At 39.9% G+C, this 27664-nt stretch overlaps 1 protein-coding gene across 3 annotated transcripts in view; it reads right to left on the reverse strand.

Annotated features, from left to right (window-relative positions):
* Positions 1 to 27664, reverse strand: part of FNIP1 (folliculin interacting protein 1) — a 127813-nt gene that overhangs the window by 38875 nt on the left and 61274 nt on the right. For 2 of the 3 annotated variants that reach the window (XM_075601191.1, XM_075601192.1), the window contains exons 4-11: positions 24084 to 24184; positions 22536 to 22610; positions 20562 to 20653; positions 14013 to 14096; positions 11751 to 11822; positions 11044 to 11179; positions 10156 to 10357; positions 9291 to 9376 (exon numbers count right to left, since the gene is read on the reverse strand). In XM_075601191.1, coding sequence (XP_075457306.1) covers positions 9291 to 9376; positions 10156 to 10357; positions 11044 to 11179; positions 11751 to 11822; positions 14013 to 14096; positions 20562 to 20653; positions 22536 to 22610; positions 24084 to 24184 — 848 coding nt within the window. The remainder of the gene's footprint in view (positions 1 to 9290; positions 9377 to 10155; positions 10358 to 11043; positions 11180 to 11750; positions 11823 to 14012; positions 14097 to 20561; positions 20654 to 22535; positions 22611 to 24083; positions 24185 to 27664) is intronic. The other variant, XM_075601193.1, reaches the window with a different exon arrangement.

Below are 27664 nucleotides of genomic sequence, written 5' to 3' on the forward strand. Positions count from 1 at the left end.
CCGCGGCATCATTTGACGCCGCATCAAGGTAAGCGAGAGGGCGCGAGCACCAGTGGAAAAACGGTAGGGGGGCGCAGCTAAAAAAAAGTTTGCGCTCCCCTGGATTAAAACATTCCAGGCAATTCGTTGCCTAAAATCCCCCCCTCCCCCCCGGCGCCTGTGCTCTGCGCAGGGATGACCGACTTGTCAATCCCCGCTGCATGGGCAGCAGCACTCCCAAATTACATCAAAGCAGGATCTGGCGTGCTGGGAACAGTAGCGACAGTGATTTATAGGTTAAATCACCGCTGTGTCACTCAGTGATGAGGGGGTTGAGGCCTTATCAGAAAGCTGGAGGAGGAGATAGTCAGAGCTAGTCAGACTGGATAGGAGCTAGTTGGAGCTCTCCTGTACTCTGCGCGCCCCTGCTCTCTCTCAATTCGCACTGTGGCAGGGGGAGGGGGAGGAGTGCCTGCGTGTGTGAGATAGAGTGAGTGCGAGTGTCTGTGTATCAGATGCTGGTTCCAAAAATCCATGGCTGGCTCCTAAGTATTTTATTTTTGTCAACCCCTGCACATGAGCACCCACCGTGTAATATGACCCATTGGTGATTTAATTATTTACGGTCTTCTTCTACTCTAGCAACATTCTAGCATTTGTTGTAAGTACTGCAGTAGATATTGCTCTACTACCTCGGAAATTATGGTCTTGAGCTCTGCAAGATATCCAGAGGAGAGCTTTCAGATCATTTTCACTCACTATGAACAAAGTATTCCTATCCCATCCACTCCTGCAGGGCACTCTAGTTTACTGGCTGCTTTAGAATGCACAGTTATTTTCCAGGTAGTTAAAAAAGGATCTGCCTGCATTCATACACCTCGTGAGCAATATAACACTATTCCTGATAAACACCACATGGCAGGATTACTGCTGAAGTGGAATATGCCCCAGAATGCGGGCGGTTCACCTAACGCCTGTTAAGGAAATCTCCTGTAAGTTATGACACCAAGGTCAAATGCCCTTGACCTTACTGAAGCTAGCCAGCCAAAAGTTAGCATGAGACCACTCTTTTCTTGAGACGGTTCATAAATGAAACTGCTTTAAATTTAGAGAGGGATTATAGGAAACATGACCCGAAGCCTTGCGCTTGCCAACACATCCGACTGTAAATTTAAGCGGTGGAATTTGTGCACCTGCTAAGCGAGTGTTGTATGGCCAGACTTGGTTCTCATATTTTCAAAGGACGATTCTTCAGATAGGCGATCTGTAAATGTCTCTGCTTCATTAAATAGTGTGTAAAAAAAAAAAATATCAATAAAAAAACATATACAGCTACAGTCTACAGATCATACTTAAACATGTCTTGTTTGTTTTTGTGTGTGGATATTTTAAGCGTAGAATTTCTCGAAAGCTTGTCTTATGATATCAATTGTTAGTCCAAACAAAAAAGCTGTCACCTAATACTGAAGTGCTCATTTATTTTGCACTATCGCAACTGGACTAACACGGCTATTTCTACTTCCTGCAAATATCTGGGAAAGACTGAGGTGGTGTCTGAACTAACTTTTGTCACGTCTGCTTTCCAGATGGCTGTCTTACAAACTGACAGGCTTTTATTGTTCCAAAAAGGAAAAAATAGACTATACAGAGTCACGAACACCACATCTCCTCAACTGTATAACTCCGATGCTACCAATGAGTACTATCGGTGATGGACAATCATGGCACAAATGGTTAGATGGTTTTATAACATATAACGGTTTTCGCCTTCCCTTTCTAACAAAGCAAGAAACGATATATCCATTGGTGACAAATGTAACCCTTTGAGTACCTTACTGTCTAGGGGTGAAAAGTGCCATAAATTATCTGGCTCCAGGGTTATGTGATTGCTATTTTCTTAAAGGCGCAATCACTCCCCCCCCCACTCCCAAAAAAAAAACTTGTATGAGTTTAACTTGTAGAGGGGCTTATTCTATATGCAGAAGTGGCTGTTTTTGGACAAAATTCCTCATCTACTTAATTGGGGAAGCCAAACACAGATAAGCCCCATAATGTTCATGCCTCCTGGTCATGTCCTGATCGTTACAAAAATAAATAAATACAATGAAGATCAGTGCGGATTGCTGCTTTAACAAACGCAATTGGTCTGGGTGAAAGAAAATATTTGCACCTGGATTGAAAACTGGTTGAAAGATAAGCAGCACAGAGTTGTCATAAATGGAACCTTTTCAATTTAGGCCAAAGTTGTGAGTGGAGTACCTCAAGGTTCGGTACTGTGGTCGCTTCTTTTTAGCTAGTTTATCAATAACCTTGAGGTTGGCAGAGACAGCAAAGTCTCCATCCTTGCTGAGGTCACTAAATTGTGTAAAAGAAGAGCGAGTAGGATGTAATTTCTCTACAGATAAACTAGAAGCCTATGAGGGTTAATACAGATCAACATAAGGTTCTACTTTTGGCAAGCAAGAATAATCATGCAACATACAGTGCAAACTAAATGGGGCAAAATTAAGTCAATCCTTCATAGAGAAGGCTTTAGGAGCGCTTGTTAGAGAGCAGGCTTAGCAAGACCACACCTTGAATCTGGAGTACAGTTTTGGGCACCGCTGCATAAAAAAAAAAGAGACATTGTATGTATGTATGTATTATCTTTATTTATATAAAGAAGCACCAGGTACATCGCGCTTCACAGCAGTAATACACAATGTAAAAATATAACTCATAATGGGAATAAGCGCTTCAGACATGACAGTAAGATTAAGAAAGGGAGTCCTTGCCAAGAAGAGCTTACCATCTACATGGTCATTAGGGAGAATTTCCTGAGGCAGTAGCAGGGTGTTCTGGTAAGTGCATCTGCAAGGGCTCAAGGTCAGTGCATCCGAGACGTATAGTACCCGCCAGCGAAGCTACCCATATGCTTCGTTAATCAGGTGTGTTTTTAGAGAAGTCTTAAAGGTGGAGAGAGAGGGTGCCAGTTGGATAATGAGAGGAAAGACATTATAGAGGTGAGAGGCAGTGAGAAAAAAAAAGAGGGGAGCGCAGGGTGTATGAATAATAAGTGGTTTGTATAGTGATAAATAAATAGATATTATAACCATAGGCACTATAATTGTCTTTATAGATTCAATTCTTCCTTGTAAAAAAGGGGGCAGGGATCTTCCTTCAGTGGCTCATAGGGTAGGAGAAAAGAGAAAAAAAAACAAATGGTACAGATAGTACTAGAGAATTGATGTCATCAATGGATATTACCGCAACCACACTCACATTGTTTTAAAATTCTATGGACGTTGTACTGGGGTCTTTGGGGATCTCGTAGGGTAGCCCAGAACATCATACAGGGTAGAGGGTGACAGATGGAGGTCCGTATAGCCGTTCCAGCCCGAGATGATCGAAATCTCGCGAGACCTCGTGACGTCACAACAAAGAAGTGAGCGCCGGGTGAGAGCGCCTTTGCTCTCCGGTGTTCACTGGACCCCCGAGGAGGGAGAGAGGAATCTCACCACCGCAGACTGAATGCAGGACCTACCCTACGAAATCCCCAAAGACCCCTGTACAACGTGCATAGAATTTGTAAAAAATTTGAGTGCGATTGCTGTAATATCCACTGACAACATAAATTCTCTAGTACTATCTGTACCATTGCATGTTTTCTCTTTTCTCCTACCCTATGAGTCACTGAAGGAAGATCCCTGCCCCCATTATTTACAAGGAAGAATTGAATCTATAAAGAAAATTACTGTGCCTATGGTTATAAAATCTATTTATTTATTTAATCACTGTACACAGCACTTATTATTCAAACACCCTGCGTTCCCCTCTTTTTTTTCTCACTATATATTCCACATGAACATAGAGGTTGTTCACTTATTGGGTTAGAGTTGCACTATTTAGATTTGAAGTCACGTATATAAGCGCCAGGTTATTTTTTCACATACTACGCGTGAGGCAGCGAGTTTGAAAAGTTTTAGGCGGAAGAGGGCTTCAGATATAAAAGAGCTAGACAAAAGACGTCCTTGACCAGAATGCAAGAGTCGGGCAGGTGTATAGCGAGAAACTAGAGCTGCAATGTCAGGAGGGTCAAAAGAATGTATAGCCTTAAAAGTGACGAGGAGAATTTTGTAAGTGATACAGAGTTTAATTGGAAGTCAGGAGAGGGATTTCAGCAGGCGATACGTGGAGACAGATTTAGGAGAGAGTAACGTTATTCTAACAGCAGCATTTAGGATAGATTGCAAGGAGACTGGTGGGAGTCAGGAAGGCCGGACAGTAGAATGTTACAATAGTCGAGACGGGAGAGAATGAGGGCCCACATTAGATTTTTAGCAGTAGAGGGAGAGAGGAAAGGGCATATCTTTGCAATGTTACGGGTGTAAAAAAGACAGGTTTTAGCTACAATTTTATTTTGTAAGGGAGGAGCCAAGTGTGATCAATAGGCAGCATGCTTGTGATACTGGATGTATGATAGTACTGCAAATAGTAAAGTAAAAGGGGGCAGTAGGGACAGGCTTGGGAGGAAGTATGAGGAGCTCTGTCTTGGCCATGTTAAGTATGAGTCGGTGGAGGGCCATCCAGGTTGATATAGCAGAAAGACATTCAGAGACTGGTCTATACAGTCTCCGAATGTCTTTCTGCTATATCAACCTAGAACCAACAATAGTGCAGAAGAGAGACCAAATTAATAAAAGGGATGGAAGGTATGAGGAAAGGCTAGCTAAAACAGGCATCAAAGAAGATATAAGACAACTATTTACAAATATTTTCATGGTTAACAGGTGGTGTTTTGAGGGAACTTTTCATCCCATGGTCAGTACAAATGACATTACAGGAACTAAGATTTCACCTGCTTCAAAGGAAATGGTTCTTTAAAGTAAGGGCATTTAAAATGTGGAATTTATTACCGGTGGAGACTGATGGATCACACAATAACCATCTTTAAGAAAAGGTTACAAATGCTTTTTTTTTAAAGAAAGGTATACAGGGATATACTAGCTAAATTAAACAGGAAGGCTGTTAAATCAAGTGAGAAATCAAATTGCAATTACTAGGAAAACATTTATTTTCCACTGGGGTTTTTTGTTTGCCTACCTCTGTATCAACAGAAATACAAATATAGGATGATTATCTCGTTCGACTAAATATTAATACGTTTATTTCTATGTAACAGTACAAAAAAAAAGCCCAAGTTTCTGCTCTTGTGCACAATAGTCTAAAGGCACTATTAAGATTAAAACGTCATTGTAAAACTGGGATAACACCTGGAAATTAACAAGATTCAATACGAAGTAAAACAAACTATAATGATGCACAGTCAATATTTTTTTTTACTATAATACAAATTACAACATACAGTAGGCCAAAGAAAACATCTACAGTGACGAGAAAGTTTGTGAACCCATTAGGATTTTCACATTTCAAACCTAAAATGTTATTAGATCTTAATCGAAGTCCTAAAATATATAATGATAACCTGATCAAACAAATGATAGAAAAATATGATACTTTTTCAATATTTAATCCACAAATGATTTAACATTCAATATCCATGTGTGAAAAAGTACGCAGACCTTTAGATTCAATACCTGGAACCACCCCCTTGAGCAGCAATGACTTCAAACTATATGCTAACTGTAAATGTTGGTCAGTCTCTCACGTAGGTTTGGAGGAATTTTGGCCCATTCCTCCTTACAGAACTGCTTCAACTCAGTGACATTTGAGGGCTTCCTTTCATGGACAGCTGGCTTCAGTTCCTCCAGCAACATTTCAATGGGATTTACGTCACAGTTTGATTAAGTCATTCTAAAACTTCTTCTGCAGCCATTCTTTGGTAGATCTGCTTATATGTTTAGGATCAGTCTTGTTGCATGACCCACTTTCAGTTCAGCTTCAGCTCACGAATGGATGGCCTGGCATCCTCCTCTAGAATCTTCTGATACAATGCAGAATTCATTGTTGTGTCAATGATGGTAAGCCGTCCAGGTCTTGAGGCAGGAAAGCAGCCCAAAGCCATCACATTCCCACCGCCATGCTTGACGGTTGGGATGAGGTTCTTCTGTTCAAAAGCAGTGTTTAGTTTTCGCCAAACATAACGTTTCTCACCGAGTCCAAAAAGATCTACCGTTGACTAGTCTGTCCAGAGAACATTATTCCAGAAGTCTTGTGCATCCTCGATGTACTCTTTGGCTAACTTCACACAGGCAGCAATGTTCTTTTAAGAGAGCAGTGGCTTCCTCCTGGCTATCCTTCCATGAACACCATTCTTGTTCAGTCTTTTTCTGATAATTGAGTCATGAACATGGCCTGAGATATTTGGATGTCAATCTTTGGTTCTTTGTGACTTCCTGGATGATTTGCCAGTTTGTTCTTGGAGAGATTTTGGTAGGACGACCACTCCTGGGTAGAGTGACTGTGGTCTTGAACTTTCTCCATTTGTCTGTCTGACAGCGGGGATTGATGGAGCCCCAAATCCTTAGAAATAATTTTGTTACCCTTTCTAAACTGATGAGCATCAATAACTGCTTTTGTGAGGTCCTCCGAGATTTCTTTTTATCATGGCATGACTGGTTTTCACCATACAGGTGTGTGGAAACAGAACTCAAAGTTTCTGATCTTTATATAAGGTGAAGTCTCCTAAACTCACCTCTGCAGATCTACCTAATTATTTAAACACCTGATTCTACTTTCCCCCTTTAATATAGCTCATGAAAAAGGATTTGATCATACCGTGACTTTTAAATACGCATTTTTTGTCTAATTCATACATCATTTTGTTTCAAAAGACATGAAATTTGTTAATATAAATCCTATTGGATATTTAAGAAAAGACTAGTTTTGATTCAAGTAGGTTATCATGGAAAAACAATGGAAATTATGTTATGGAAACATTTTCTCGCCACTGTCTGTATGTAAATATGTAAATATATATGTATACAGCATGTATATGTGTAAACATACACACAAAAACTTTCTCGCTATTGTAGCTGCAGACAGTACTACCGGCCTCTTATATCTTCTGTTCCCTTTCAGACATGAACAGAGACCAGTGGGGAAGGTCTTTCCTTCTGGTTCGGACTATTGAACGTTAGAAAATCCTCTTCTGAAATAGATACTGGTCCTTTCAATCTTAAATACCTTAAAATAATCTCTAACCAAAGAGATACACCACACTAAAGGAGTTAAGGCACCTTTTTTGCAGACTCTGACACTCAAATCCCATTTACCAACATGCATCAGGCATACAATAAAGTGAAAGTACAGTAGCAAGGTACAGACGAGACCACGAGTATTCTAAAGCATGCCTTAAACTAGCTCGGTTACATGCTGGGTGTAACCTGGCTAGTTTAAGGCAAGTTTAAGGCATTTCTGCATTGACTAATGACCCATCGGATTAACACAGCAGGGGTACCTGGCAGTCCCATTCAGTTTGAATGGGACTACCAGGGATCCCCGCTGTTAATCTGATGGGCCATTAATCAATGCAGAAATGCAGGGTCTAGTTTAATGCATGTATCCAGCATGTACCTGGGTCTTTTTGGCGATTGCCACTGGTTTGTGTTAGAATAACCGTGGGCACTACAGTATGTAACAACTTGGGTAACATTTTGAATGCGTATTTTATCATTTAAAATATCTTCACTAAGTTTTGAGTAAAAAAAAAAAGAAGAAAAATGGTAACTAAAAAAACCATAGCATAAAATGTAGTGCAGATAATGCTTTTAGTATGTTATGTAAATTCAAAGCACATTAAAGCATCATATCATAATAAAGCAATATATGCGTTGATTCTAGCTGAGTTACAATGCATTTCTTAGACCTTTAATGAGGAGTTCCATATTTTACAGGCCCCACAAAAATGATTTTATCAATTACGGACAAAGAATATGTGACTGAAATAGTTATTTATTTTTATTATTACTACTGACAATGAAGTATGTGTCTAAGAGGAAAAAAGTAAATGTGATTTCTGATTTTCAATGCCCGAACGCAGTTGAAAAAGAGATTTTTTTTTTTAAATCAACTTTGCATTCAGCATAAAAAAGTCAAAAGCAACAGCTGGTCTGACTGAAGGGGAAAAAAAAACAATTGATTTAATATCACATGTTCTTAAAAATGTGACTAACACTGCAAATTACTGTATCCCATGACTTGGCCAAACGCTGATATCTTGTTGCCTTCAAAAGAGAAAAGGGCCTTAAAGGGCCTCTCTGACTCCCAGAGAGACGCTAGTAACCTGGCATTGAAGAACATCGCCCACTTCACTCCTTCTGTCACTGTTAAGAACGCATTAGACTCTTCTTACAAGCCCCAGCGTGTTCAAAGCTAACAAACACCTTGAGGAATAGAGGGGCCATGGTATTTTATTTTAAAGAATATTATACAATGAAGATAGACTTTATAAAGGAGACCAGTCTAGGACTCCATGTAGTCTCCACGAACAGAATGTGCTAAAAATACCCACCTGGCTACATTGCCCTTTTAACCCTTTAGAGGTTGTCCTTATGATGTACAGGATACGATTGTTGAACATTTTCGAAGGGGAGATCCCGTTTCCCCGCTCAATCAGCGCATACAGTCAGATTGGAACTGGAGCCGCCTCCGCTTCCAATCACGCTATTGGGAGCCTGCCACCGACCACGTGATCACTACCCCAAGCATTCACACGATCGCGATCCCGGATGACCAGTAGCACTCCGGTCAGAGTCCAAAAGAAAAAGCAACTCCACTTCGGCTTCGAGCGATTACATGTATGGTCTGTTTCATGTTATTACATTGCTGCTGTAACATGCAGCTTTCGGGTATATGTTAACACAGGGGAGCGCAAACTTTTGCTGCTGCGCCCCCCTGCCGTTCCTCCGCTGGTATTCGCGCCCCCTCCCTTGACGCTGCGTGGTCATCTGACGTCACCCGCAGCATCATGATGCCACGTCATTTGACGCCGCGTTGCCATGGACACGAGTGACGTCGACAGAGTCAAGGTAAGCATAGCATTGCAGAGGCCTCACACGATCCCCCAGCATTTAATTGAAATGCCTCGGGGAAGAGCAACCACCCGCGCCCCCCCAGAAAGATCTCGCTGCCCCCCCTGTGGGGCACGCCCCCACTTTGTGCACCACTATGTTAACATATTCTGCAACACAATACTGTAGACGGAAGACAGTAGCATCAAAACAACACGATACTACAAACAAATAGAAAAAAGTTAACAGTTATCCCATTCCAATGAAACGCATGTTACTATTTGGATAAGTATACAGTATTAAAGTTTAGAATAAGTCAAGCAAGGTAAAATAAATAAATAAAAAAGGCACATTACTCACCTAAAGTCATTTAGAGCATCAACAATTTTGTTGTACGCTAAACTCCTCTGGCTGGCGTCAGCTGATCTACGGCTCATCTTCATGGCCTTGAAAAATAAATAAAAAGAATAAAACATTGACCAAATCAGAACCCCTTGCAAGAGGATATTCACCAAAATATGCCAGAAATATTTAAGTAGATTACTGGCCAAATTTCACCAAAAACAAAATAGTGCTGTGAAAAAGATTGCCATTTTAATGCCAAAGTCAAAAGATGAAGTGCTCATCCAGCAGAACCAAAGTTTGTCTAAACGTTAGGAAAGTAAACGTACATTTCAAAACGTGAAATCACTGTATACAAGCTAACTGCTGGTTTAGTAATTACTTGTAGGGTGAACACTTGATGTAGTCATGCCCTAAGAATGTATATACATTATCTGCAGTTCAAACACTCTAATGCTTAGCACTGATTGATATCATAACTATTAAAGATGCTGGCTCCTCATGTCATCTCATTAATGCAGATAATAGAAGGAGGCCTACCGGACCTGGAAAATCATTGCTTCCACAGCTAAGAGTGAAAAAAAAATGTTTAGGTCTCATGTAAGTCCACATTTTTGTCATGTCTTATGAAAATGGAATAAATATTCTCCATTCATCTGGATGATGTGGGGTGATTGTTTTGCTAACTGAGTCCCAAGTTCAGCCTCCCAGCAGCCACCAGCAGGCCAGATTTGCAGGGCAACACAACCCTAAGAAAGTGGTCTTCCTGATACCTTATAGCTGTTAATTATGTTCAGAAAAGTGAAAAACCTGACCAGACCATATCTCTCAAAGACTGAATGTTGCGAGTCTTGATTCACAGTCATGCTGAAGATTTGCTTACCTGCTCTATTGCGCTTTTCAGCTTATTCATGTGACTCTCGAAAAGTGGGAAGTGAGAAAAGAAGAACTCGTGGAACTTGTTGTTTTCCTCCTCATCTTTGGACAGTGAGAATATGACACCAATGGCGATCTTCTTCTTCCGGACGATTCCCAGGTTGGGACCGCAGCTTTCATCCGACATGTTAAAGCTTTCCTCTACAGACCTATGCAAGAGAGGTAACCGGTTTATCAAGCTCAAATCACGTCTTGTGCAGGGGCGCTCAACTGCAGTCCTCAAGACCCCTCCAAACAGGTCAGGTTTTCAGGATATCACAACTTCAGCACAGGTGACCCGATCAGTGGCTCACTCGAAGACTGAGCAACTTGTGCTGAATCTGGTATGTCCTTAACACCTGACCTTGAACAACCCTGCGCTAGCGTGCCACACGCACTTACTCTGAAACACCATGTGCACTTAACGGTTTTCTAATTTGTTCTATTTTAAAACACACATGTATTGTTGACGCCTTGTAAGAAACGTTTTGTGTCACCTACATAATCTTCATTATTATTTTGTACTATTCATTATTTAGTACTCCAGAAAACATTTGCATTTGCAAGAAGATTTTGGATGGTATAAATTAACTTCAATAGGAAACAAGAGTTTTGGCATAATGATAAATGTACAGTTCTTTAAAGAAATCGTTAATTACTTATGTTCCGCTGAGATATTGGAAGGATTGCCCCTACGAGTTTACTCCTCCTGCGTCGGTTCTCTCATTTGACACATTTTATTCTCATCTCATTCTGCTAAAGCTGGGCAATTACCTTATCCCCATGGGTCCTAAACCTGGCAACACATCAGATCAACCCTGGTATGAAGCACTACCACCTGGAAAATGAATCTCACCATCTGGGAAAAACTCCATTCTCCAGGCTCGTGGTTTGACTACGACGCCAGCGCCGCTGGTAGCTGCTGGCACAGCTGCTGTTGAGTGAAGAGCTTGGTGAAGGGAATGGAGTGATGAGAAGGCTGCTGAGAGACGCTGTGGGCAAGGAAGAGAAAGGTGGATCAATTAGAGATGCAGCTTAAAGTATGATCGGTAGGAACAATGTATACATCCTTCATAGGTTTAGGCCTCTAATTGGCTGTGGTTGCCCATGCATATATGTTTAACAGCATGAATAAAGCCAATTAAAACCACAATGACACATCCCCCCAGGTCTACTGTAGAGAAGAACACACATCATAGGATTACTCTGCCATTTGAAAGGGTACATTTCCCTCTTTAACTTAAACCTGTAAGGTCTCTTCTACATGATGGGGTTTATAAAGGATTAATTGACCACCCAAAGCCAAATCAAATCACCAAATCATGTTACATGAACTTTATCAATACATGCAAGGATAACAAATTGGAAAATAACTGCTCCCATGGAGAAATGTTCCGCTTCTACGTCTCAAATTATGGTACAGATACCAACAATGACAGTAACACATTTTATTTTCTAATTGATCAACGATTTTCCTTAACATCCAGGATTCAATTGGTAAGAAAACTAATAGCCAATGACAGCTTACAAATCTGATGTACTGTATGCATCAAGTAAGCTTACCAGATCTTGCTATGCCACTGTCTCGGTCATCGTTAAATCCCCGGCCAGGCATGTCCATCGGATTGCTATGGACTGAAAGACAAAAAAAAAGGAAAACGAATGAGCTTTCCTAGTGCAAGTGAACAAAGCAATCAGAGTCACATCCATTCATTTATTCTCTCCAACCCCTTCGCTACTTGAGATCCATGATTTACAGCAAATTGATAAAACCACTAAAGTAGCACCGGGATTCAAGCATCAGATTTGCCATGCAAACCTACCACCAAAAGCTGCACCTCAGCTGAACAAGCCTTTCAGTTCCTCACAACAAGCACCAAGTTCCAGCAGCACTCGTGAGACCAGCATCAGCATAATCATCAACAGTCACATGAATGCTGCGGTAGCCTAGAGTTGTGTGGGAGCAACCTCCAACTTAGACCAAAGTGAATGTGAAAATCAGCGGTTGAATGCAGAAGGGCTATAGATTTTTAAACAAGCAGCAAAGCTCCTTATACTTATTGTTGCAAAAGTTTATTCTGAGAAATAGGAAGAGAATGCCTTTTCTTAACATACCCCCATCAAAAAAATTAAGAGCGGAAAATCTAGTTATACCCAATACCATCTGGTCATTCATTGTACAATATGTAGCACTATTTTAACTTCAATAAAATGTATAGGATCGTTGAATATTTCTGAAGAAAAAACAGTAATTGGATGATATATACAGTATGTGTATATACAGATGTCGCTAATCTTACTGTCCCCAGTGCCACTGTCACCCGCGATCATGGCACCGAAGGATTAACGTGGCGGGGGCTCCTATTCAGAAGCATGGAACCCCCTTTGCTTCTTCAACTGTGGTGCCAGGGAGTCTTATTACAGACACACCTTGTATAATATATATATATATATATATATTATACAAGCATGCTGCCAGACTTATTAGGAAGAAGGGAGAAGGTGAAAAATACACGGTGGAGAATTCTGATCTTTTATTTGATTAAAAACAAACAAACAAAAAAAACCATCTTGTTCAGCAGGGCTTTCAAACATCTAAATAGACAGGTCGTCTGCTTGTGAATGAATCACGAGTATCTACAGTCTTCTAATGATAGAATGCATGCAATTTTGTGTTGGGAAAACTGGTGCTCAGCCCTGGAAATAAGGTCATTTTCCCCATAGAAGTAACTAAATGATGGTTGATGTCTGACTGGACCAGCCTGTTGCACACTGCTGGCCTAAATACAGTAGTATTGAAGACGGTGGAGCGTATGTACAGTACTAAGGCGTTATTTTCATTTTGCTCCAATGGGGGCCCTATTTGTTTTTTTTGCCCCACGTGTCAAATGGGAGGACTTACATGACAAACTGATTATCATGAGATTTGTCAAACTGTACACCTCTCGGCATCACTCTTTTCCCTTTTATGATTTTCTAAAAAACCCACCAGTTCTAAGCTGGCATAAATCACCTTGTTTAGCGAATCGGCAGTATTTGTAAGTAACTAGCATGTTACGTAACTTAAAGCAGAACAAGGTGCAGTGCAGCGAAACACATTTTTGCGCACGTCAATGCACAGTTATGCTGAACTAGCCTTTCCTTGTAATATCAAAGAACGTGAATAATTGATTAATGCTCTGTATACTTTATACTTCATAATATGCATTTGATTACACGTCTCATTACTTCTACAGGAAGGAAGAGCAGACAAATTTATGGGGCCAATAATTAATAGCCCATATCGCCACATTCAAGCAAAATAGCAGAGATATCAAGAAATCAGTGCAGAGTATCAAACTGTTTGATAAAATGTGTCATTTTCCAAAAGGTTAATGAAACAACATTTAATCAAGTGGTACCGATGGCTGCTTTAGCACTTTTTCCTGCGCGCGTTCCAGTTGTTGCTTATGCGTAGCTATTCCCTAGCAGCTGACTGTGTGAAAGATCCAGTCTAATCTTCCTCAACAATATGATATTACCATTGATCTCTTCTAACATTTTAGTTCTGTAGAAATACAGATGTATCAAGCTTGCTGTGTCTAGATCTGCTTTGTTCAATTCCAATTAGTTTTGCTCTTCAGAAAACCCCTCCTTTTAGGCAGGTGGTTTCAGATACTTTAATGAGCCTCTACCTTTTGTGATTTATTCCACATCCTCATATATATATCACTCATTTTGAGTCTTTGTAGAACTATGATGTTGCTGTCCTTATTTCCACAGCCGAGCCCGCAGTTGAACATGCAACTGGACGCATTCACTACACTAAACCCCCACACAGCAAACCTGCAAAGAAAGAGGCACTCCGGATCAGGCGCAGCGGGCCCTGCTCAGAGAATGCCCGCCTGGGGCTGCAAAGCTGAGAGAGACCTACATGTTGAAACGGAAAATACACATGTAAAAAAAGAACAAAGTTAGTAAAGCAGCACACGTCCTGCAGGAAGAAGAAATTAAGTAAAGGAAAAGCTAAAAACGAAGTAGGATGTCCATGTTAAGTTAACATGGAAGTGAGCACAAATGTTCCTGTTTAATGTCATGTTAACCACTTTGTGACCAGAGAGTCCATAAACGCATTGCTCTGTGAACATGAACAAACATGTGGCAATGCGTTGCTGGGCCTTCTGGGTAGCATAGGTAGAAGTGTTGGTCTCTGGTAAAGTTGCATTTGCTTAAGGACATAAATACCTTCTTCACCAAGTTGTGTTTCATGATTTGATAGTGCAAATCCATCCAAAACCAAATTTGCGATGAACACATCATAAGAAAAATATAACTCTGCTGCGGTTTTATAAATCATTTTATTTTAAGGATTGCTTACCATATCAGGGAGACTCGTGGGGTCTATTTATCAAAGTCTCCCTGCTGCTAAACAGAATATTAGATTTAGCAAAGATAAGAAACCTCATTAAAAGCTATGGAATCTACTTCATATGATTAATCTGGTGCAATTTCTTTGCTCCTGTTTTGCCACTGGGAGACTTTCATGAATAGATGCCTATTTTTGTTATTTCTTCTCCCAAAATCCCCTGCTGGTCTCATCCTCGCTGCTTATTGGCCATCTGTCCCAAGTGAGGGCAGTGACCGCAGTCCAGAACGAAAGCTTCATCATATGCTGCCTGCTATGTAATTCTTTCTATCCCAAGAAGCAGGTTTTGATTTATTTATTTTTACAGGGACTTACTATCACTTAGAAAGGTTTACAAGGGACCTGCAGAAATGTAGAAAGAGTCCCTCTTTTGTAAAGCAGCATTTCAAGCATTGCACTAAATATAGCGTTACGCTATCAAAGTATTTTTCCGCTGAAAAATCACAAGAGGGTCCTCACAAATAAAACTTTTTAGAATAATACGCTAATTAGTAAACAATGGAACATATTACAATAAAGTATGTGATCAGGATGGAAAAAGGGATGATAAAAACAAAATGTATACCCCCATATTTTTGTTTCTTTAATTAGTGAACCTAGTTCAACGTAGATGAGCCTTAGCGGAGTCCAAGTTTATAGAAGCTACATGGAACGTTGTGCTCACTTACATGTGGGTACAATGAGAGTAGTATATACCATACAGCACAGACTAATGATTTTAAATGGTACATCTAATCAAACTATCCAAAACACTGGATATCACATTTTCTTTATAGATCAGGATATTGTTTTTCTAGACATCAATAAAATAACAGTTAAAAAGATACACTCCTATAAACCAGAACAGATGGACACAAAAAAAAGCAAAGTAGACCAAAGAAGATATATATATATATTATAGATAGACATAGATAATATATATTCTTCAAAGCAGCAGCGCAGGAATAAAAGAAAAAAGAAAAGGACCTTCTAATCCATGGATTGGTAACCCATTAAACTCCAAGAGTTCTTCAGTAAAGCGAGTCAAGATAGTTCACCTCGACTACGTTTACAATTATTATTCTCTCTTACTTAAATGGCACCAACATATTCCCCAGCGCAGTACAACATGGGGTTAGAAGAAAACATAAAACACATACAACTTGAAACATACCGTAAGTAAAGCATATACTATATAATGAGGTCCCTGCTCAGAAAATCATCTAATGTCTATTGATAACTATTTCTTCTTTTCAAAAAATGTGACTGTTACTAGATTATTTTAATGGTTAATAAACCCTTGGAGAGGTTTGTAGCTTACATTTTAAATGCTGTATACAAAACTATACAGTCCGTTAACGAATCTGACCACTGTTGTTATTATGTATGTAATTTGTTATTTCACAGTAACCCACATCCGTGTGTATTTCATAATGGGCAGAGTGAATTGTCCCAGCGCACAGTGGCCTAAGCTTTACACATTTGTTTTGTGGTTTTACATCTCCGTATACAGAAGCTCAAATTTGTCATTCCTACAGGCATACAGTATCACGTGACAAAATATTTACCCGGAGCGCTAGTGGTGTGTATAAATAATAATATAATAGTGCAATAATACAAATTTGGTGAAGGTGATAATATAAATAATAGTGTCTAAAAGGTGGACAATACTGCAACGCGATGATGCGAAAACATGATGACGCGCCTCCGGATCACACTTGCCAGTACTCCAAGTCCTGGCAGAGTACTAGCAAGTATGATCCAGAGGGGCGATGTCATCGCGTAATGCATTATCACGTTTTTGCGTCACCGTGACTACAAGGCGAGGAGCGGAGGCTTCCAAGGCGTCCTCGGGAGCTGCTAGCGCTACAGCATCCAGATGCGAGTCCGTCTGGCCGTGCAACTGCTACTGCACCCGCCAGAGAACTACTTGCTGTTGTACAATGCCCCATATCTAGGGTCTAAATGTGAGTTTTCATTTGGCTTGCACGGACTATTTACAATATATGGTAACCATCTGCACATATCCTGCTTTACTTCTTTTTTTGCATGGGATCCTATGCCAGAACCACCATAAGAGTCCCTATGGGATTTGCTGCCTGCTGTTATGCTTTTAGATTGTAAGTGTGCATTTCATGAGAATTCTATTATCTGACACAGCATACAGGATTGCACTATATATTCTCAATTTTTTCGGTTCCTCGCGCTCCTTGCAGTCTTTGATATCAATTCATACAGTATAAGTCTATCAAGATCATAGGATATGAATTTCTGAAAATTAGATATAATAGTTTATCTAATATGAAGAAATATTCAGTTTCACTTACTGTTTCTTGTGGCGATTCTGCACTTTATGTACTGTAATAGTGGAAGCAGAAGAGGTTCTGTATTTAGGAGCACCTGGTTTCTCGTCCAAATTATTCTGCTCTTGGACAAGCCATTATGCCCTAGATTATCTAAATAGTGCTATGTCTAAAAATACCTTAAGGTGTGCTATGGATTAGTTCTGCCTGGCAAGTGTAGGCCTATTTCTATCCTGTCCAAATATTAGTGTATGCTTTTTTTGGCAATAAGACTAGCGCTTGTTGTAAAGCATTATATGAGCAGCTGGTTACCAGGTCAGCCGTATATAAAAGGTAGAACATTACCATATTACAAAATCTCAGATTTCGCGATATTTCATCCACCTTTCTAATAAAGCTGCCTCTGCCTTCCCCCTGCCACCATTTTGTCGTGGTGTAGACCAAAAGTAATGGAGAGAGGGAGAAGGCAGGCATTTAATAAATAATACAAATACTGTAATTATATATTAAAATAATAATAATTCATTTCACGGATTATATTACTGGACTAAGCATTAAGCAGAGACAAGCCACCCTCAAATGTCTTCCATATGTCAAATCAGACTAGTTCCTCCATTTGGGGTCAGTTACTTGGGACTGACTAATATTCAGATTCTATTATCACACACACACACACACACACACACACACACACACACACACACACACACACACACACACACACACACACACACACACACACACACACACACACACACACACACACACACACACTAAACTACTATTCTCTGTATAAAGAGAGGGACCACCATCTGACCTGTCTCCTACGCTTTCCCTCAGTGTATAATTAACACATACATATGCATACATATATACACATATATACATACATATATATACATACATACTCCTACTGTATTTATGAACTTCAGCCCTTGTCGATACACTGCTGGGTGAAGGCCTCCTTAATGATCTTCCAGGTACTGCGATTGCAGGCCTATCTTCTCCACATGGTTACAACTAATGTCCTTACTCATCGTCTTGGTCTTCTAATTTCTCTTGGAATCCAGTTGAGTATCATCGTTGTCCAATGATTGTAATATCTTCTTGATATACAGTATTGGCCCACTGCCATTTTAATTTCTTCACTCGTGTGATGTCAGACTTTTGTGTGGTTTTGAACCCATTCATTCTTTTTCCTGTCTCTTCGGGTAATACCGGAGCATACATCTCTCTATACTTTTGTGTTGTCTGAAGAGTCAGAATTATCTTCGTATTTTTGGTCCAAGTCTCACATTCATACGTGAGCACGGGCCGGATACACTGGTTGAAAACTTCCCTCTTGAGGCAGAGTGGGAGGTTTGTATGAAATAGTAGAAAAAAAACACTGCTCAAAAAGGCAGAGACATAAGTGATGAAAATATTGTTTACAAAATGTAATAGATTGCCTGTATACCACTGGTCAGTGGCAAGAGGGTGCTACTTGTGCACTATATGAATATGAACCAATGAAACTAGACAGACGTCAATGAGATTATCAACACCCTCTAATAAAGAATCCACTAATTGAGCTCAACCCGGGTCTCTCTAGTTTCATTGGTATAGTGGAATGTTCCCTTGAAAGATTGTCTTGTTTCTTCCAAATGTGCTACATCCCATCTTTATTCTCCTATTGATTTCATTCAACAGGTTTCCATCCATTGTTATTTGCCAACCAAGGTAGACCTTGTTTGACCTCTTCTAGTTCTATTCCATTTATTTCACTTTTTGCTGAGCTGACACGTTTGTTGATCATTTTGGTCTTACGGAGATTCAAATGGAGGCCCAGATTCTTACGATTTGTTGCTTGAGGTCTTCTGGACGTGTGGCAAAAATAACAATGCCATCTGCAAATTGTAGGTGGCTCAGGAATTCACCATTGATTTGTATTCATTTTTTCTCCAATGTCTTAAACAATTCTTCAAGTGTTGCTGTGAAAGCTTTGGTGACTCCCAGTCGCCTTAACTTGTCTGACAGTAGCAATTAATTCGTTCCAGTTGGCTTTTACAAGTTTCAAGTTAATAGTTATTATTTTACAACACTTACCCTTCTCTGTTGGCTTATAATATCATATAATACATTATAGACTACCACAGTTCACCATTTGACTGGTCCCTACTCAATTTACCAGAATACACCAGAAAGAATACAGAAAAAATATATAAATAACATAATAATGATATTATTTGTGACTGCTGCCACAGCAGCGGGTGAGAGCCTGAGACTTTCTGTACACAAGCTAAGCTGCGGCTGCCTAACCTGACCACCAGTGCCATCCTGACCATTGCCCATCATTAACACCATCAGCACCCACTAGTGTACACCACCACCACCACCATCCACAACTGTTACCAACTTGCCAGTGGCATAATTTCTTTACTTATTTTTTTAAAAAACTATTTTGTGGGGGCCAAACAAGCCAGCACTTATACAGCATTGCCAGCTACAGACATAACATCCATGTGGATACAGTGCTTGGCTTGTTTTGCACAGTGTTTTGTGACAGCAGAAAAAACAATGGCATCTAGATAGAATTTTTTTGCTGCATGAAAGAGCACACGCTCAAGGCAACAAAGTGAACAGCATCCTTTATGTACTGTCTTCAACATACTCTATAACAGGGGTGCGCAAAGTTTTCTTCCTGCGCCCCCCCTGCCTGGTCTCCCCCTCCTGCTCGCCCCTCCCTCCTGCATGGCTCCAGCTTCAAATGACGCCGCGGGTCATTTGACGACGTGTCGCTGGAAGGTAAGGGAGTTTTACAGAGGCCTCTGGTGATCCCCGGCATTTAATTTATCTCATGCCCCCCACTTTGCACACCCCTGCTCTATAACATTTAAATGATCTTTCTAAATAGTGTCCACTCTCATCCGAACTAGTTTGTTTTACCTTGTCCCGTTCTTTGCCGGACTTAGAAACAGACAAAGACCATTTATTCTTAATATTATTATTAGTATTATCATTATTGCTAAATAGTTTGTAACTGCATAAATACTTGCACAGGAAGCAAAAAACAGCTACAGATTACATGACATGATGTTATGCATCCAATTGACATTTTCTCCACAATCCAAAACCTTTTGAAGAGTTTTGGCAAAAACCAAAACACTAATTTTTTTTTAGACTCAAAGCAAGGTGTCAAGTGCACATCTCTACAATAGACACAACAACGTAAAAGATATAAAACTGACATGTGTCTGTAGCTTTACACATTTTGCTAAGCCATCTGTAATTTGTTCTGAAACATAGCCCTGAACTTTGTAACAATGAGACACAAACCGTGCTTCTCTGTTGGAATGATCAAAGTCAATTTTCACTCATATTTCACAGCTGAAAAAAGCTTTGTGTTGCGACAGTGTGGTGATCTGTAATATTTGTATCATTAGCTTTTATTTGGATGCCGCCACCATATTCAGCAGCGCAGTACAATGTGGGAGGGAGGACCATAACACTGTATGACACAACAGTACATCCATGTCAAAACAAACAGACAATAGGAAGGAGGTCTCTGCCCCATGGAGCTTACAATCTTTGAAACAATTGAACATTTTAACACCGACTTGTGCTCCAAGTATCACTCAAAATATAATAATGTGAATAGATCCGGCGTGGTTACCAACACAGACATAATATTGTTTGAAATTACAATACCTATATTTCCAAGGAGTCCATTTATGATGTTGCTGTTGTCTGCCTTTAACGTGGTGGTGTCTTGGTTAATATACTCAAGGCTGTCTTGCAATCTGGAAGAAACAAGTAGCTACTGTAGTTTAATGTAGACTTTCCTATACTACAGGGAACAGCTTTACTGTACTACCATACTTTGCTGAGCATACATAGTGCTCTTTTGCTCTTGGTGAAGAGCAACATTTAGAAATGTATTCATAATCCTTCCACCTAGTGTCTTATTCCTAGTAAGTGTTGCACATGATCTGTGATGAAGCTTCTGCATTTGTAAAGAATTTGAAAACTCAAAGTGCTGATAAAGGCCACAAGACACTGGAGTTTCATTACCATTAGGTACTGTTCAGTCTTAAGCGGCCAATGGGAACTGAATATCATAGTAGCTGAACTCCTGAAATGCACCAAAGCTGCGACACAATTCAAGGGTAAGCGAGTTCCACAAGAAGCCACAGTGAAAATATTGTCAAGGTGAAGGGCTGTACATTATATGTGCAGGAACTGGGAGTAGGGTTGAGAGAAGTAACACAAGGCACTTCAGATTTTGCAAATCTAATTTATTAGAGCCAATAGTTATACACAACGTTTCGACCCATAGGTCTTTCTCAAGTGGAAAAAGTGGCATACGATAAATGTCCCATAATGTCTTTTTATAGTCCATACCGTGCCACAATGCCCTCTGTCGATAATCCATGATCTTCTGCACCTGCGCTGATATTGCTAGGGTAGGTAATCAGTGTCAGTTGTTTCCCTGCGAGTTGTAAGCTGTTCCTTTTCGGATCCTCAGTGTTTCTGCTTCTTTGATTGGTCCTTGCGATGTCACGTGCCCCGTCGCCAACATCTGATGTCATCACGGCCTTTGACGTTATCGCGCTAACTGACACGGTTGCCCACCCTAGCAGCATCAACGCAGGTGCAGAAGATCATGGATTATCAACAGAGGGCATTGTGGGATGGTAGGGACTATAAAAGAGACATTATGGGACATTTACTGTATACCACTTTTTTCACTTGAGAAACACCTATGGGTCGAAACGTTGTGTACAACTATTGGTTATATCTAATAAATTGGATTAGCAAAATCCGAAGTGCCTTGTGCTACTTCTCTCAACCCTACTCCCAGTTCATGCAGGCTATCCCTTAACACAGGAGCACCGGTAAATATATTTCTTCTGTATTTATGGTGTGCAGCATTTGTCTTTACTTTTGCAGGACTGGCAATAAACACACTAATTTCTTCCCTGTTCTTTTTGCTTTTTAGATGCCAGCTATTAACAGACTTACTGCTCATGGACTGAAGGAATTGGTGGGAACGGAGACTACATTCTGGTAATACAAACTTACATTTTTTTATTGGATGTCTGCTGTTAAAATTAAAAATGTTACAAAAATACAAAGCAAAAAAAAAAGGTTTGCTTAAATGCATATGGCAATATGTTAGCAGTTGCTCTCGGGCGAGAATGATTTTCAACCTTGCTTACATTTCTAAAGACAGGATATATGAACAGTCTGTAAAGAGGAGGCAGACCAGTTTGCAACTGGTCTTTTTTCAACATATATAAAACCGTCTTTTTTATTCTGACTTTGTTGCCAGAAGTATCTGAATAACCCAATTCTGGCTAAAGTGCATCAGGCTCCTGCGGCAAAGTTAAGGATACAAAGGCTTCAGCCTAAAGCGGCAATTAACATGAGGGCCTGAAATGATGCCAAGGATGGAACAGTGGGCTTCACAACAGAGGATGACATCATAAAGCAGCTGTTGTACTAAAACCGAGCTGGCTACAGTTAAAATGGCAAGGATTGAACTGGAGATAAATATCTCTAATCCCAGGAAAGATCATTTGATGCATGGGTTATACAGGATCAGCCTTTCCCGATGTGTTTTGTGGTTAACTAATATGTTCCACATGTGTTTGACATGCAATCAACATACTGTATACTCACGTGTTAAGACTTCCATAGATACTGCTTCCAGTCCGTGCAGTAAACACTTTGCTGAGCATTAGCTGAGGTGGTGAGCTGGAGTAACAAAGGCAATATTTAGCTGTATTTAATTTTGTACAATCTAAAAGTTACCAGAAATACAGTTTATAAACATTATTTATGCTAGATCAACAATAACTGTAAAATTGTAATACTGTTTGTTAAAACATTATCATTGCTTTAAAAGCCCTGAATATAAACATAGAATGCAATTTCGTTGTAGTAAAAATACAGAAATTCATGTAAACGTAAGGTCAATAAAGCTGCACCTGATTTATCAAGAGGAAAAATTGGATTTACTTTTCTTTGATTAACCAAGTGCGTTCTTTGCAATCATTTTTTTAATCTTTCCGAAGAAGCAAATTACACTCACAAATTGCTATTGATCCGCAACGTGGGACTGCCTCTTTAAATATGCTGTGTAGGTCCATGCATATACAGTATTGCAAAAGTGGTTCTATACTAAAGACAATTGCTTTAATAAAAAAAAAAAAAAAAAACACACCCCCTCGCCATCACTAGTTTTTCCCTGAATAAAAATATTCATATTTTCTACCCATTACGCATAGTTGATAAGACAGTCCAGTGTACACTGGAAGTATGCAAACATGTATTATTGAATATTACATTCCATTTCAGTCCAAACATTGACTTTTTACTTTATTTTTTACGCACTAAAACTATATTACATTTACTTAGGTGTGCTCTGGACCTTTATAGCACTATCTTTTCTATTTAAGCACCCAGAATGAATGGTTGGTAAAGAGAGCATTTAATATGTATTTAATCTGGTACATTTGATTACAATTGATTACAGCGATCCATTACCACCCACTACTAAAATCCTGTAACATCTGTCAAGCATCAGTAGTGAAATCGAACCAGTGGACAAGGCTCTGCTCTTGGTGAACACAAAGTTTAATGCTAGCAGAGGAAATCCTGTGCTAAAATGACAGAACTGCCAATGAGCTATTTGATTGCGCTCGGTCAGTGCCAACGAGTCCTAGAATGTTTCGTTTGTATCAATGCAGAGCAATGCATTAAAGAACCATATGGCAACATATGAAACATTCCACAGTATGATCTGTACATTGGTTTAGAAAAAAAGTGTGTGTGTGCTGAGCATGCGCCTTTTAAGTGAAACTTCTTTGTCTTTGGGCAATGTTTTGTCACAGATAGTGCATTTGTGATGGTGACATTTAATTAAAATTCAAAACACAATATCAGTGACAAAACGCAAAGAAGTTTGACTTAGGCCGTGATTATGTAGGAAAACTTTAAAAAACGCGCACATACCTACTGCGGCGTGCGTGCGTCTGTACGCGTGGCTCTGCGCGCGCATGCGTATAGTGTAACCTCCGTGTGACCTGGAATGGTGTTTTTTTCCTCATGTGCGACGGCCGGGCGCGCGCCCAATAGTAGCATGACGTCATTTGCGTTACGGTTTTTCATTACAATGCAAGGATTTTTTTCCTATGATAACACTGTAGGTGACAACACGAAGCCTACCGGATCTGGTGAATTTTCAGAGTGGAGCCTTTATAACTCATGGCTACAGAACCAAACATCATCTCTCCGAGCATGTTGGCGTCAGAAGGGCACCGTGAACTCTACAAAACAAAACGGATGTCATTATCACATGCCAGTTTAATGCATCTTTCGTGGCAAAATACACATGGTTAAAGCAAACTATACAATGTATGGCAGCAGAGGGGTTAAATAGTCTATATAAAACAGGAGCAAGTATCCTATTAAATATGTTCCCGTTAGCCTGCTGCTTTGATCTTTGCATACATCTTCAGCGATTCAGTTTTACTATGTTGTGTTTCCACCAAACCTTTTGAAAAACAACAAAAGGAAAGATGAAGAATGAATGAAAAAGAAAAGTTGTAAATAGTGTAACTTGCACAATCTGTGACACCAGCAAAATGCACAGGGGATTATACATTAATTCCAGTTTTCTCTAAAATGGACACCAAAAGCCTCATTTTGCATCTGATAGTCTGCTTCTCTTTCACTTTGCTTGTGCCAGCGTACAATTTGAAGAACGTTTACAAAAGGCAAGATGAGGCGTTAAGAAGAGATTGTAGGGTGCACAAATTAGTTATGGGGTGTATCAACTTTATTGCACAGGACTAACTTTTTCACCCAGTTCTACCTGCGGCAAAAATCTCTGCAGCGTTGGCATAAACCTCACACCAACTGTATCTATGGCAGGCTTTGATGAAACAACTTTTTATATTTGAGGCTTCAGCAGGAAAGAAGAAATAGAAGAATAATGTGCACGTTTAATTGCAGTTCCCTCGAGTTTAATAAGTACATTTGTTGTTACCTCTTGTCTTCAAGTATATCATACTGTACATACATTAAAAAAATGTGTCAGCGAAGTAAAGAATAGCTATTTGTTTGCTCTTTCAGATAAGCATGCTGACAATTTTTACACGTAACCACAATAAAGGTTTTGCTCAGGGCTACTGCAGGAATTCTTGTGATTAACCAGGGAGAGCACTGACCTAACTAGTTAAAAAAATAAATATTGTATTTGCCACTTTGACAGAAAAAAATCCGTCACACAGCCCGCCACCAAGAAGTAAAGAGTAACACACTGTGCTTATTTGCATGTCATTACCCAGAATCCCTGGCTGCAATGAAAGCACTGTTTGCTAAGCGATAATGGGGGAAAAACAGGGTTGAAGACCTGTCTGAGACACACAAACATACCCACAAGTGGTAATTTTATTTCTCATCTAGATGTCATAAAACAATTCATTTTGCCTGAACAGCATGTTGGCTAAGGGCTAACCTAATTAAAAAAAAAAAAATCTCAGCATACAATAACTTCATTACTAACAGGTAGCAGGCTTACAGTTCTATTTTGGGGATGCTGTAATATAAAACACTTGTGCTCTCTGCAAGTTCGCTTGACAGGAGGAATATTTGTGTGTGTCAGATGACTACCTTCTCCTCTAGCCAAAATCCCTTCTCTTATGTAAAATGTAACTCAAGCCAAATGAGGAGATCCCAGTCCAAGGGCCCGAGAAACAGCTTCGCTTTTAAAAGTCACATGGGATCGGCGGCACTTTAAAATGGTTTTTATTTTAAGGAACATGTGTAAACCCCTTAACATTTTAACAGCATTTTTATCCTCTACAAATGAATGCACTTGCATGTTCCTATCACTTATATAGGGAGGAGGAGTGGCTCAGTGAGTAAAAGCACTGACTCCGATAAGCATGACACAGAGTGACCTTGAGCAAGTCTCCCTGTGTCTCAGGCACCAAAAACAGATTGTAAGCTCATCAGGGCAGAGACGGTGCCCGTAAAAAATCCTGTGTGCTGCGTACTGTGCACTATACTGTAACTGTGAAGCACTGAGTCTCATTGGGAGAAAAGCACTACTATATATGAAATAATATTATTACATTATGAGTTCTGCAGAGCAGACGCCATTCGTTCAGTGTTGCATTATTCTGGATTATATACCCTTTCTGTAAATTGCTGTACAAATATAAATGTACACACTTAAGTACAATGTGATGATGTCCCATCTGGTGGGGAACGGGGAAACGGACAGGAAAAAAAAAATTGTGTGTTCCACCTCTGTGACAAGACAATCAGATTTATTCACACCCCCTGCACATCAAATTACCAACGCAAAACTCACTGTACAGGATAAGGCGATAAAGCAGACAAGGGCAGCAAACCAGTTCTATTTGACAGAGAACGGCAAAACAAATAATAAAAAAAATATATATATATACAGTGGTTGACAAATAACAAAAAAATCTACTCGCCACCTAGTACCAAACGTGTGCTGCTTGAGCCAATATTTACTCGCCCGGGGGTTAAATCCACTCGCCCGGGGTGAGCAAATGTATAGGTTTGTCGAACACTGTATATATATATATATATACTCGTCATTTTTTAAGTTGTCAGTCACCAAGATAAATACTGTAAATCACCGTCGTCGGTTCAATTCTTGTCTATATGGGACTGCAGCAAAATGGTAAAGAACTGGTAAACAAAAGGTCCAAGAGGGCTACTCAGCCTTGTCATTACCCTCTTATAGGGCTTAGGTACATTAGTAGCTTTTTTGAGCTTACATTTTTGAAGACCATCCTCTGCCCTAGGGAGTTTTTTAATACCCTTTATTTTAATGTTACATTACGATTAAAATTGTTTTTATAGTATTCACATCATATCGTTGCATTGTTGGAATTTCTGAGCTCTGCGCTTTATTCTGTATTGGACACACTATATTACGTAACCATGTACAGTAGTGTGATTGAGTGCTGTTATACAGGGGACTTTACTGGTCTACTGGCCCCTCTTGGGCCCGTTGCTTACCAGTTCTTTACAATTTTGCTGTTTGTTTTATCCTATGCACCGTTCACCCCACCTACTGACGCTTAATATACGCGAGGAGTGCTGGATTCAAATTTGTTGTTTTGTCTATATGGGACTGCACCTCTAACCCCTTCAGTGCCTCTTTTGCTGTTTTTGGAACGAACCTGAGCCCATATAGCTTTTGTTTTTTGCCACAACTGCCATTTGTAATGTGACAGGTGGATTATTGTGGCCGCGAGCACGATGAAAAAGAGGAACATCCACCTTCTTCCCTCAAGGTGGAGATGGGCGAGAGGTCAGAACCATGTGATCGCTGCGGTAGTGATTACATGACCCTACAGCTGCAGTATCAGTGGTACTGCAGCGATGCATGCATAACGGTATAAAGTGCCTGGACCAAAACACTAGTGTGTCAGCTTAGCCAAATCAGAGGTCTAAAGCCTGTATCTTGACTGCCATTGGTGGTAAACAAAGTCTTATAAAGTGGCACGCCACCTTCTTGTGTCTTTTAATATTTAAGTTGTTTGGGAGAAAGAGGGATAAAGTAAAGAGAAACACACAATATTCCAACTAAAATAAGTTTATAGAGTTCATCTCGAATAAGTACCTTACACGAATTAGGAAAATGTAGCTATTTGCGTAAGTGCAGAACTTTGACATATAGAAAAAGTGGGTGGTACAGAAATACCGCGACTTTTCTATGGTGGTATAGAGTACCATACAGTCAGTAACCGCTGCGTTAC

Source organism: Ascaphus truei, chromosome 5 (assembly GCF_040206685.1).
Source record: "Ascaphus truei isolate aAscTru1 chromosome 5, aAscTru1.hap1, whole genome shotgun sequence".
NCBI lineage: Eukaryota > Metazoa > Chordata > Amphibia > Anura > Ascaphidae > Ascaphus > Ascaphus truei.